Source organism: Engraulis encrasicolus, chromosome 14, assembly GCF_034702125.1.
Source record: "Engraulis encrasicolus isolate BLACKSEA-1 chromosome 14, IST_EnEncr_1.0, whole genome shotgun sequence".
NCBI lineage: Eukaryota > Metazoa > Chordata > Actinopteri > Clupeiformes > Engraulidae > Engraulis > Engraulis encrasicolus.
In genome coordinates, this window is record NC_085870.1 from 52,657,894 (window position 1) to 52,671,335 (window position 13,442).

Genomic DNA, 13,442 nt, shown 5'->3' on the forward strand with positions numbered 1-13,442 from the left:
AGGAGGAAAAGCATTAGGGCCAAAACATACCAAGGCGGAACGGAACAGTCGCGGGACGAACACGGTCTTTCTGCTTAGTTTCGGCCGGCATGTTTTTCTCTGCCTTTCACACTGACAGCGTCGGCGTGCGCGGCCAGTCCTGTTCAAAACCTGCGCCGCTGACGCTCGACTACCGCCGGTTGGTGTGTAAGGACAGATATGTTTCAATGTATTTTCACCGACGCCTGTAAAAAACGTGGCCGTTCCGCGACGCTTTACCGCCCTGGTGTGTAAGACCCTTTACCATCTCTGAACAAACGAAAGACTGCACCATCCTCCTACATTGTGTGTGTCTCTGTGTGTGTGTGTGTGTGTGTGTGTGTCCGTCTGTGTGGGGCTGTGTAGTATAGGTGAGAGAGAGCGTAAAAGAAAGAGGTAAAGACAGAAAGAAAGAAAGAAAGAAAGAAAGAAAGAAAGAAAGAAAGAAAGAAAGTGCTCCTTCAGTGTAACCAGCAAAAGTTGCTATCATGTCTTGCTGTTACACCCTGTGCCATATCACCTATTCTCTGCAATCTCTCTGTTGTCAGCTCAACTCTAACAAGATTAAATGGGCTGTCAACAACAACAATAACATCAACAACTAGTGCTGGTTGGTTCAGAGTGCAGGACAGGCAGGCAGCAGGCAGACATGTTTATATTTTTGGATTCTGCTTTGACAATGAACACAAACACACCCCAATGTTGGGATCACGTCGGCAGTGGATGGAAACCTCAAGGGAAACCTTCCTTGACAGCACACACACACACACACACACACACACACACACACACACACACACACACACACACACACACACACACACACACACACACACACACACACACACACACACACACACACACACTTTTCCATTTACCACCGACAGCTCTTTCCTTCAGAACCGTTTCTATGGAAACATGCATAAAAAAACGTACAATCAGACAGTGTGGATCTTTTTTTCTCTTCTGTTGAATAAAAACCTTGAATCAACACAGTCGGTTGTCACACACCTGGGTTGACTCTCTACTGTAGGTGTGTGCATATGAAATTCTTTTGGTATTTTTTATTACCCAGCATTTGTATTTCTTGTGTTTTTATCATTTCATCTTATTGAAGTTTTTTTTCCCCACATATTCCACATCACTAAATGTACACAATGCACTCTGTCTCTCACTCTCTTTCATTTTATTATCTCTCCTTTTTGAGAAAGTGATAGTAATCATTAATCCTCTTATAAAGATGCTGGATTTATATAACATTTACTTGGAACAGCACAATGGCATTAAAAAGCTCCATTGTGCATTTGAACAGCCAAAGGAAGAGGATTTAAATCTGCAAGCGTTATGTTCCTCCATTAGTCAAGGCATGGAGTCAAGGCATGTCTTTGATCAGGCTGGATCTATAGTACTTAAACAGCAAAGAGCAATGCAATACTTGCTTGACAGCTGCTATAGTATAATAGCTAATAATATAATAATAATAGTAGAAAAAGAATAGTGTAATCAATTCTAGGATATCAACTATAGTGTAACCAAGTAGTTCATTACAAAATACTCAACTCTTCATTACCTAGGTATGTCTAGGCAGATTCTATTGCAAAATGAGGTTTGCATTTTGATCCAAATAGTTACAGTACCATTGCGTTGTATACACACAACTGTACAGCAACAGCCAAGGTATATTACAGGTTTGCAATCAGAGCCCTGATTGTGATGGCATAGGATTTCATTGGCTCCTCATTTTAGGGTCAAAGGAACAGTTGGAAATGGACAGAATGGATAAATTGATCACATTCTGTATAGCTTTAGTGTATGTATAGTAGTGTATGTATAGATTATTTTTCCATCAGTATTACAGTATTACAAGAAGCATGGGCTAATATCGCATTCGGATAAATCCAGTAAAAATTTGCACACTATCTGTCAGCCAGTATTCTCATTTTCACTTCAAGGCTGAATCGCTAGACAGCATCAGCAACACCATCAGATGCAGACAGACAGCCTTGAACATGTGTGTTCCTCCCTGGAGCATGTGTGTATGACTCAATGGTGTTATTACGCTACCCGAATCATGACACCGTGTCAAGTAGTCGGCCTGATTGGAGGAATGAAACTGGAGGCAATAACATGAGCTACAAAATGGATTCTGTAACAAAGGCAGCTTTTATAAACACTCATCAAAGGTATTAATAGGCTACTCTTATTTGTTATTTTATCTGTCCTTAAAAAATGTTTGAGTCACTCAGAGCGCTTGGGAAACTCCAATTTGCACAAAATAGAGTAGACTTGGCAAGAATTGACGGTAAAGGAGATATATTGTTTCAAGTGTCCCAGATGAATGGGACTTTCTTCCAGTTCTCCGGGTCTAGTCACATCCCTGCCGTTTCCTCACTTTAGAATCGAACGTACGGCGTCCTTCCATATCCAGGACAGCGATCCCTATGCAAGTTGCTATTTATATGAGGAGTGTATGGATGTCCCTCTGTTGATGTGAAGACCTGGAACTACGTTCTCCATCATGGCCTTAGACCTTGGTAGAAACCTCTCCCTTTGTTCATACAGTTGCGTGTAAAGACATTTTATCTAATTCACACACACACACACGCACACGCGCGCACGCACACACGCACACACAAGTACATAGAGCTCTGGTATAACCATCTCTCTCTCTCTCTATTTGCTTCCTACGTAGGTGGCCAACTTGCTTCGCCTGTTCCAGATCCCCCAGATCAGCTACGCCTCCACCAGCGCCAAGCTGAGCGACAAGACACGCTACGACTACTTCGCCCGCACTGTGCCGCCTGACTTCTACCAGGTATAGATGTAGCTTTGTCCCCTCAGGTATTAAGGCCCAGAATAGCAATGATTTCCAACCTCTGGGATCAGCAATTTATCTATTTATTTATTTATTTATTCATTTTATTACTTATTCAGCCTGAAGCATTTGCCTGTTTGTCAATGTTATTCTCCTCTTGTTGTCTTTTGTCACTGTATTGTGTGTTTTTGTGTAAGCTTTTACTTTTTCCCTGCAAACACATTTACTGTACCTCCAAGTAGCCTATCAATAAAGTCACCTTACCTTACAATACTAAAAGTTCAGAAATCAACACACACTGAATACTCTTCTTTCTTTTTTTTTTCTTGGAGCAAACGCATTTTTCCCAGTGCGTCCTCAGGTTCTGTCTTTGAAGACGCACTGGGCGAAACAAACTGTTCACTCCAAGAAAGAAAGGAAATTGAAAAAAGAACAGTACTCAATGTGCTGTGTTTTCTGACCTTTCAGTATTGATCATGTTTTTCTGCCTTACACCTACACCTGGACTACTGAAGGCTTGTGCACAAGGACTTCTATTCCATGCACTTTGATCACCTTACCTTACCTTTGGGCTAAGGCCAGTGCAGAGATCCTGCACTACTTCAAGCATTTCTCTGTTTGTCAATGTTCTTTGTTATTCTCCTCTTGTCTTTCGTCACTGTCGCTGTATTGTGTGTTGTTGTGTAAGCTTTTACTTTTCACCTGCAAAAACAAATCTACCTTCGGGTATCAATGAAGTCACCTCACCTTACCTTTAGGCCAAGGCCATGGCGGAGATCCTGCGCTACTTCAACTGGACGTACGTGTCCACGGTGGCGTCGGAGGGCGACTACGGTGAGACGGGCATCGACGCCTTCCAGCAGGAGGCGCGGGCACTGCAGATCTGCATCGCCATATCGGCCAAAGTTAGCCGCTCCATGGACCGCTACAGCTATGAGAACGTCATCCGCTCACTGCAGCAGAAGTCCAACGCCAAGGTGCTTTTTCTGCCTTTACTTGTCTTTTTTTTAATCAAACATTATATTTATTTCAGCTGTATCTTATTTTTTATTTCTTTTCATTTTTATCTTTTACTTCATTCCATTATTTGCCTACAGCACTTATAAAAGTGACTGCTTAAGCCATTTTTAAGAAAAGTTGCCCTCAGCCTGTAAAAAACGAAATATCTCCAATGTTGCGCAACGCAACATCCAGCATCAATGGGTTAATATTGTTGTTAATCTAACTGTTAAGTAAGGGTTAACGTTCGGCGAGAAGGTCGCTACCATGGAATAGCAGCACGACAGAGAGAATCTTTAGACCCCGACGCGGAGCGGAGGGGTCTTGTTCTCTCTGAAGTGCTGCTATTCCACAAAGCGACCGACTCGCCGAAAGTTAACCCGCTTATTATATGGATATACTTAAATGATTCACACATGCGGGGACATTTCTTTAGACCTATTTAATGTTAAGATTGTTGCTGCGCAAAACAAAACAGTGCCGTTGTGGAACACCGCTAGGCAACAGCTAGGTAGGCTAGCCAGGACAACAGGTGTTGTCTATCACAGCAGCTGACTAGAGTGACAAAAGACCGGACCCCCTGCGGAGTGATATGAAACATTCGCTTTAGCCACTGACTTGTATACAAGCCAGTGGCTTTAGCAGTGAACGTCTTGTTGCCATTGACAGCGGTAGCCAGGACAACGCGTGCTGTCTATCACAGCAGCTGATTAGAGTCTTGTTGAAAAGTCGCTTTAGCAGTGAAAAGTCTTGTTGCCATTGACAGCGGTCTGTTATAGACCAACCCGTCCGTTATCGAAAAATAACAGACGTCCGAATGTTGGGGAGCCCCGTTGAAATGAATGGAGCATTCGACAGATGACGTCACAACCATATAATAAGTATGGAATAGCGGACGACGAGGTGTCCCGATATCAAGGGAAATAATGGACGAGGCGGAGCGTTCTAAACAGCCCGACGGCGCAGCCGAAGGGCTGTTCGCTTCGCCAAGTCCATTTTCCCTTGATATCGGGACACCTCGGAGGCCGCTATTCCGCTTATCACCCGGTTACCAGCATTTAAGTATTAATTTATTAATATGTTGATCTAAGGCTTCGTGAGAAAGTAGATTCACCACTGCGCTTGGTACGTTGCCATGGGCACCACTTCCTAATCTAGTGAGACGCGCCTCTATCGGAGGCATGTAAGGACGCGCGCAGAATGTTGGTGACTTGACAACCAAATGCAATAGAATTGACGACTGGGTTTTTGACTTGACAAGCAGATGCGATAGAATTAGCAACGGGGTCTTGACTAGACAACCAGATGCGATAGAACTAACGACGCGGTCTTGACTAGACAACCAGATGCGATAGAACTAGTAACGGCACTTCGCCAGAAAGTTAGAGAAGACGCAACTTGGACGCCCGCACGCCCGCATGACATCATAGGTGTCCTGCTACCGGGGAATAAAGGACACCTGCTCAGCCAATCAGAAGACGTTGCGTCTGCTCACTGGGTGATAACCACATTTAACAGTATGTCTTGTATGAATTGTGCGACACAAATAGTTATTTTTTAAATTATTATTATTCTCAAGGTGGTGATCCTCTTCACGCGCAGTGAGGACGCCAGGGAGCTGCTGGTGGCCGCCGCCCGCATGAACGTCTCCTTCATCTGGGTGGCGAGCGACGGCTGGGGCGCGCAGGAGAGCGTCGTGCGGGGAAGCGAGGCTGCGGCCAACGGGGCCTTCACCATCGAGCTGGCCTCCTACAACATCCACAAGTTCACCGAGTACTTCACCAGCCTCAACCCGTACAACAACACTCGGAACCCCTGGTTCCGGGAGTTCTGGGAGAACCGCTTCCAATGCAGCCTGCACAACGTGAGCTGCGCCAAACACTCGCTGAAGGACGGCAACTTCGAGCAGGAGTCCAAGATCATGTTCGTGGTGAACGCGGTGTACGCCATGGCCCACGCACTACATAACATGAGGCAGGCCATCTGCCCCAACACCACCAAGGCCTGCAGCGCCATGAAGCCCGGCAACGGCAGGAAGTTCTACAAGGACTACATCATCAAGACTAAATTTGATGGTGAGTATGACTGGTGAATGCTGTTTGACCAGACGGCAATTTTTGACGTCGAGGGCATACCTGCCACATTGCATGTTGACAAGGTCGCCTAGATTAGTGATTCTCAAACTGTGGGCTAGGGCCCACTGGTGGGCCTTGAAATCATTTTCTTAAAATGAAAATATTTGTGTGTGTTATGCTGTTGACTATTTGAGTTATAGTGTTTATGGGGTCAGAGGTGGGCCTCAAACATTTGTGAACAGGTTGGGAACCCCTGTCCTAGACCTAGACCTTTCCCTAACCCCATTACTGAAGTTATGCTGCCATAAGGGGGTGCTTTTCAGTCGCACGTCACTTTTTGACGCCAAAATTGCAGTCTCGTCAAAGCAGTTAGAAATTAACGAGGTAAGATGAGACTGTGTAGGCTGACATCACTTGAGTTCTGCAATTGATCCTGTTATGTGGCCTGTAATCAATAGCACTCAGCATTCATAATGACCAATATTTTTCTTTTAATTCTTCAACTTTACAAAATTTACAATTAACACTAAATGGCAGCTGTCATGAACATCAATGAAATGTCTTTGATGTCTATTGCAACATGTGTCATCCTGTATGTGCTCATATCATGTCCTTGCCCATGCCCCTCTCATGTAGACAACTTCAGAGCTGCCCTACTACACTATAGCAGATGTTGGAAGGCCAATTCAAATGTGATGGAATGCTTTCAAATGCTGACGTATAGCACTATTTTAGAACCACCTACCAGCATGTTCTCTGATTGGACGAGTGGGTTTGGATGAGGTCAGGTTGTATAGATCTTTAGGGACACGTCACCAATTACACGTCACACGTCAATTATAAAAAGTCATTAGCAAAATGAAGGTCAGGTTATATTGTTGTTCGGGAAGATGTGCCAGTTAGACCTATCAATCTGCAAGAAGCCAAGTAGGCCTTCCTACAAGGATCTGACACAGTTTTGTGTTCGTTTTGATACCATCTTTATGGAGCATAAAGGACCCAGCACATCTAAATATTCTAACGATGTCTTAATCCATGCCATTTTTGAAATTCCATTACATATTTTAATACGAGGTTGTTGTCCAGATTATCAGGATTATCATGCTGCGTTTCTGTGCCTTTGATGACTGCACCACCGTACAGAATCAATCTCGGCGTGTAAAAAGCCTCCAATTCCTCCCTGAATGGCCCCCTCAGCGAGCTGACAAATTGAATAATATCCTGTGACAACAGAACAGCTGTAGGGAACGCAGGATTACATTAGGGTTGAAATTTAAATAGCTCAGCTTGATAATGTTGTAGCGTTGTACCCTCAATTATCAGGCCCCTGCTTTCATGCAGCCCTATAGCTGTCACACTGCAAGGCTGGCAAAACAGGATTTGGCCCCCTGAAAAAAAACACACACACATAGACAAATAGGCCTGGATGAATCTCGCTGTCATAGACAACAGTCAGGCACTTAGCTCCGGCTTGAGTGCAACCTGTCACATGCCATCCGCTGAGAGGCCCTCCGCTTTGAATTATGGATACCGTCTTTTGTGTAAGGCACGTTCCTTACCATGTTCCCTGGCTTTTGTCTAAAGCCTTCAGTGTCATCATAAGTGGGCCAACTCCGACTCCCCCGCCCCAACGCTTCACCACTGCAAGGCTCGGATTTAGGCTCCAAGCAGCCGCAGAGGTTTTTCTTCTTCTTCTTTTTTCCACCCATTTTTTTTTTTCATTCCACCTGCTGGTCTTCATCCGTGCTGCGATGTAAGACGTCTCCTCTCCACCTTGGTGTGGTGCTGGACTGCAAGTCTTGGATTTATGCTTCCAAGCAGCAGTACCAGCACATTATTTTCTTTTCTTTTCTTTTCTTTTTTCCTCTCATTTTCCTCTCTCCACATGCTCGTCTTTATCCCTGCTGCTGTGTAAGACGTCTCCAGTCCATTTTGGATTTGTGCTTCCAAGCAGCAGCCATGTTTTTTCATTCTCTTTTTTGTGTTGGTCTCCATCTGGGCTGCTCGTAAGACCTTTGCCCTCCGTTCTGGAGCATTTACGCTCCCCAGCAGTAGTAGTAGCAGTGGCAAAAAGTATCATTTTTTTCCCCAGCAGCAGCAGAAACAGCACATGCAGCATTTTCTTTTTTACATACTCGTTACACGCTAATTATCCACTAGTCCTGCACCCAGGAGTGGCCAGCAGCACCACCGTTACAAGAATGCAGTTACATTTGCCCTGCCTGGATTCAAACCTGGGCCTCCGGGATACACAGAATAGAATAGAATAGAATAGAATAGAATAGAATAGAGTAGAATAGAATATAATAGAATAGACAGTCTGTATTGTCTAGTGCAATGACATTTAAAGCTTCAAGTGCACATAGATAACATAGAATCATAATGTACAATAAAAGTACTATGAACTACTTACTATTATACATAACTGTAAACACTTGTTCAATCCCTGTAGGTACACACGCACATGGCTCAGCTGTGTACCTACAAACCGGGGTCTGACTGATCTTTGGTATAACAGAGCACATCCAGAACCTTTTGTGATGGTCACACCATAGTTTTGACGTGTGTGGTAGGACTAATGGGTCTCTTTTTAAAAGACCGATATGTACTCAGTGGTGAATTGTCAGATTAACAGGCAGATGTTGGAGCAATGACATGGAACCGGCTATGGGATATTGCATTGCACAGAGTAAGTTGCTAACTGAGTTAGCAACAATGCTGTTGAGAAACACAGCCTAGACCAAACAGAGAGCCATTATGTGTTTTAGATAACGCCAACTCAGCCATTCTGGTGATGACTCATCTAACCCATGATTTCTAACATTTGTTCATCTGAAATGAGCACACTCCAGACAAAGCACTATGCTTCAAATTGCCCCACAGCCCTGACAACTACGATTGGTTGTAACCACCTTATGCATGGTCTCCCAGGCTGCTAAATCAGATCATTAGACACGATTGATTGCATTAGATTAGCAAAAAAAGAATCCGCAGAGAAGCCGGAGGGGAGGTGCTCACTGCTACTGTCCACTCTGGCTTCATCTGCTCTCTTCGGTCTTGCCCTCTTCCCTTGGAGCGACTTTTATTCTCTAGATTACTATGTTAGCATTCCTGAATCTCAGCCAGCTACCACAATACATAAGTCTGTTGGCTAACATTTATTGTGTGGATGCATTGTTGATTTTTTGACTACTAAGATAAACTTCGTTAAAGTTGATTGAAAAACAGCGGATAACATCAGCAAAGGTTGTTAGATTAAATTATTAAGTAGAATGAGACACTTGGAAAACCTCAGAATAACGAACCGTCACAATCAAAGCATGGACTGTGATGAGTATGAGCAACAGTCTAAAATCAAGGCCTAGATTTTGATGTCTCATTTGATAATATTTACTGACCTAACTAATAATCATCTACGGTACCTACCACACACAGTTTCCTTAACCCATTGATGCCTGATGTTGTGTTGCGCAACATTGGCCCTGGCGCCTGGAGCTGCATTACACAACATTCAGGCTCATGAGATTTGAGACAAGTTAATTAAAAAGAGATGAATGAACCCATTCCAATGAATGATGAGGGTCTTAGCGTCTAAATGCAACTCAGTGCATATTTTTATGTGCTCCAGAAGCTGAGATATTTAGGTTTTTATAGGCTGAGGGCAGCTTTTCTTAAAAAGGGCTCAGGCATTCAGCACCCTTTTTTGCAGGTGCCTTAGGCGTCAATGGGTTAAGACTGGCAAACCACAATACTTTGACAGGCCTTCTACTGGCTTCGTGAATGTTGTGAGTATATGGTTAATATAGAAAGAAATGTTTACAGTAGGCCTACATGAAAGTGAAATACATGAATGATTTTAGCACATCTTGAAATTGTTTTAAAAATCTCCCCCGATCTCCCCCCACTCACAGCTCCCTTCCGGCCGGCCGACCGCGACCACGTGGTGCGTTTCGACGCGTTTGGCGACAGCCTAGGCCGCTACAACATCTTCCACTACCACAAGGAGGAGGACGGCCGCTACACCTACCACAAGGTGGGCTACTGGGCCCAGAGCTTGACGCTCAACACCAGCCGCATCCCCTGGGAGGGCCCCGCCCTGCCCACCTCGCAGTGCAGCGACCCCTGCCGCAAGAACGAGATCAAGAGCATGCAGCCGGGCGACGTGTGCTGCTGGATCTGCATCCCGTGCCAGCCCTTCCAGTACCTGCGCGACGAGTTCACCTGCCAGGACTGCGGCTTCGGCCAGTGGCCCCTGGCCAACCTGTCGGGCTGCTACGACCTGCCGGAGGAGTACATCCGCTGGGAGGACGCCTGGGCGGTAGGGCCCGTCACCATCGCCTGCCTGGGCATGGTGTGCACGCTGTTTGTGATCGGGTTGTTCGTGAAGCACAACGACACCCCGGTGGTGAAGGCGTCAGGCCGCGAGCTGTCCTACATCCTGCTGCTGGGCGTGCTCATGTGCTACTGCATGACCTTCATCTACATCTCCAAGCCCTCGTCGGCCGTCTGCGCGCTGCGACGCCTGGGCCTGGGCACTTCGTTCGCCGTCTGCTACTCTGCGCTTCTCACCAAGACCAACCGCATCTCGCGCATCTTCAACGGCGTGAAGGGCGCCGGGGCACAGCGGCCGCGCTTCATCAGCCCCGGCTCGCAGGTGGCCATCTGCGCCGCGCTCATCTCCTGCCAGCTGCTGGTGGCCGTGTGCTGGCTGCTGGTGGAGGCGCCGGGCGTCCGCAAGGAGGTGGCGCCCGAGCGGCGCGACGTGGTGACGCTCAAGTGCAGCAGCCGCGACGTCAGCATGCTGATCTCGCTCACCTACAACTGCGTGCTCATCGCCCTCTGCACTGTCTACGCCTTCAAGACGCGCAAGTGCCCCGAGAACTTCAACGAGGCCAAGTTCATCGGCTTCACCATGTACACCACCTGCATCATCTGGCTCGCGTTTCAACCCATCTTCTATGTCACCGCCAGCGACTACAGGGTGAGTAAATGTGTGTGTGTGTGTGTGTGTGTGTTTGTGTTTGTGTTTGTGTGTGTGTGTGTGTGTGTGTGTGTGTGTGTGTGTGTGTGTGTGTGTGTGTGTGTGTGTGTGTGTGTGTGTGTTTGTGTGTGTGTGTGTGTGTGTGTGTGTGTGTGTGTGTGTGTGTGTGTGTGTGTGTGTGTGTGTGTGTTTGTATTATCTGGCTGACCTTCTTACCAATCTTCTACATCACGCCAGCGACTACATACATGGTCAGTGGATAATGTCTGGCTACATCCTATTCTCCTAAACCCAGCTCTTGTCTTGAGTGCTCTTCATGATCATCATGATTCAGAGCTGCTTTGCTTGGATCAAATTTGTGAGTTTTCAATTTCTGAATGTGGAATTGACACCTCTATGGACTTGCACCTCACTCTTGCACACTTTCAAATTGTGGTTATATGCATTGGAAGATTTCAATGTAAATTTGGTTTTACATTTAAAGTACAGTACATATTCATGTAAATACTGTAACAGAAGTCGCAGAAACGACTCAAGTCATATGGTAGTGTTTATCGGGCGCTTCTCTCCAAACAGTGGACATGGCCAGGTATTTGCAAACATGCTTTGACATCACATCAACATGATGTTCAATCCGAGTAATTGCAATGTCCAAAACAGAATTCTTGACAACAGCTGTTTTAATTCTGAATGTACAACATTCAGGACCTCCATATCGATATTTGAAGTACAGTCCTTGAGTGTATGTGTGTATTGTATGTTTTATATATATCCTGGCATAAATAGCCATCGTTACATCTTTATTTATACCCGTGTGGTCCTCCCTCTTGACTGACAGCTGGTCGCCTGGATGGCGCATGTTTGTTGCCAGCTTTCCCTGAAACTAACTGTGTGAGTGACAGTTGCATTGGGGACGTGTTTAACAAGGGGATTTTATCCTTGTGCTTCAGACATAGTACACATGCTGATGGAAGCTGCCGCTGCCATCGGCTGATAGGACTGGGTGTCTTCGCTGCTTCTGTTTGTGTGCTCCCAAACAAAGCTCTCCTAACGCCACTCTGCTGCTTATTAAAAGGTTGCCATGGGGGAAGACGATGATTATGCAGTATATTTTATATTTATTAAGCTTGTCTAGTTTCACATTCAGAGGAAACATCAGCGAATACCAACGCTCTCTCTCTCCTGCTCGTCAAAATGAAGGGAACAATATTGCAATAATAAAAAAATGTCTGTAGTTTAAATAATATATTGGTTTTAATAATGCATTGCTTGAAATACACACTAGCCATATTTCACAGTATCCACATGGAATATGATGTTATACTAGTGAAAAAAAATGGCGTGTTTGCTTTATTGAATGTCTCTTTGTGTGGTATATACCGTTCGTACCTGCTGTCGGAGATGACAGGTGCAGACATGCCTTTGAAGCTCTGTGTCTTTAGTGCTGATGAAAGGAACGGCCCGCGTTTCATCTGGCTGGTAAAATGTGTTTCTGCAGGGAACAAAAGAAGAGAGGAAATGTGCTATCGGCAGTAAATGACTGCATGATATGGCAGCGGGATGGCTCCATTTGGACTAGAATGCCTGTTTGAACAGAACAGGGGTTATTTGTCATGTAATGCTGTCCAGAGAGAGAGAGGAATGCAATGTGTTCTTAGATAACTAGACACGACCCCAGAGGAATTTTATAGGCATATATTTGAAGACACGATTTAAAGCATGTATGTGTATATGTATGCATTTGTGTGTGGGTGTGTATTTAAAGCAATGAGTTACTTTTGTTACTTATAACAAAAACATGATAATGCTTGACTTGTATGTGTATGCAGTTGTGTGTGTGTGTGTGGTTGTGGGTGTGACTGCATGCTTTTGTGACTTTATGAAGACAAAGTGAGACTTAATTCATGGATACGTGACTGTGCATGCAATATACGTAAGTAAGAATATGCCAATGTGAGTGTCTGAGTTGGGGCAGTGGTGGATAGTGTTTGGAGGTTGGTGGGTGGTGGTCACAGCAGGATTTTTCTGGTACCAACTAAGTCCTGAGGGGACGTTGTGGAGGCCATAAGGTTCTATTGTGCCACAGCGGGCAGGGTTGCCAGATTGGTTGGTATCCTGCCAAATTGGGCTGTTTAGGATGACAATATGCAAGTAAAAGATTTTTTTCTGTAAGTATATAGAATCAATAGAATTTTCTTCAAATTGAGTGGGATTTGGGGTGTAGCGCTGTGGTGTAGCACTGTGGACTAGCTACGCTACTAAGCTTCCACATTGGGTTTGCACCATTGCCCATGGTGACCCGGGTTCGAGTCCGGCCCCTGCCCCATCTCTCTCCCCCTGCTCCCTTCCTGTCATAGTCTCCACTGTCCTATCAGCAAGGAAGACTCAAAAAGTCCTAAATATAATAAGAATACATTGAGTTGGATTTAGTGCCTCTAGGCATTTTGTTGAGCATTTATTGGGTTGGACATCATCAGTCACATTTGCCAACCCTGCCTGGGGGTTAGTGAATGTGTCTGAGGAAGTGGCCAGAGGACATCCGTCAGGTCACGGA

At 45.3% G+C, this 13,442-nt stretch overlaps 1 protein-coding gene across 1 annotated transcript in view; it reads left to right on the forward strand.

The window, feature by feature from the left end:
- The window catches only part of grm2a (glutamate receptor, metabotropic 2a), a 66,077-nt gene that overhangs the window by 39,454 nt on the left and 13,181 nt on the right, over window positions 1-13,442 (forward strand). Inside the window, exons 2-5 of the mRNA XM_063216098.1 lie at window positions 2,711-2,833; window positions 3,592-3,810; window positions 5,412-5,907; window positions 9,819-10,888. Coding sequence (XP_063072168.1) covers window positions 2,711-2,833; window positions 3,592-3,810; window positions 5,412-5,907; window positions 9,819-10,888 — 1,908 coding nt within the window. The remainder of the gene's footprint in view (window positions 1-2,710; window positions 2,834-3,591; window positions 3,811-5,411; window positions 5,908-9,818; window positions 10,889-13,442) is intronic.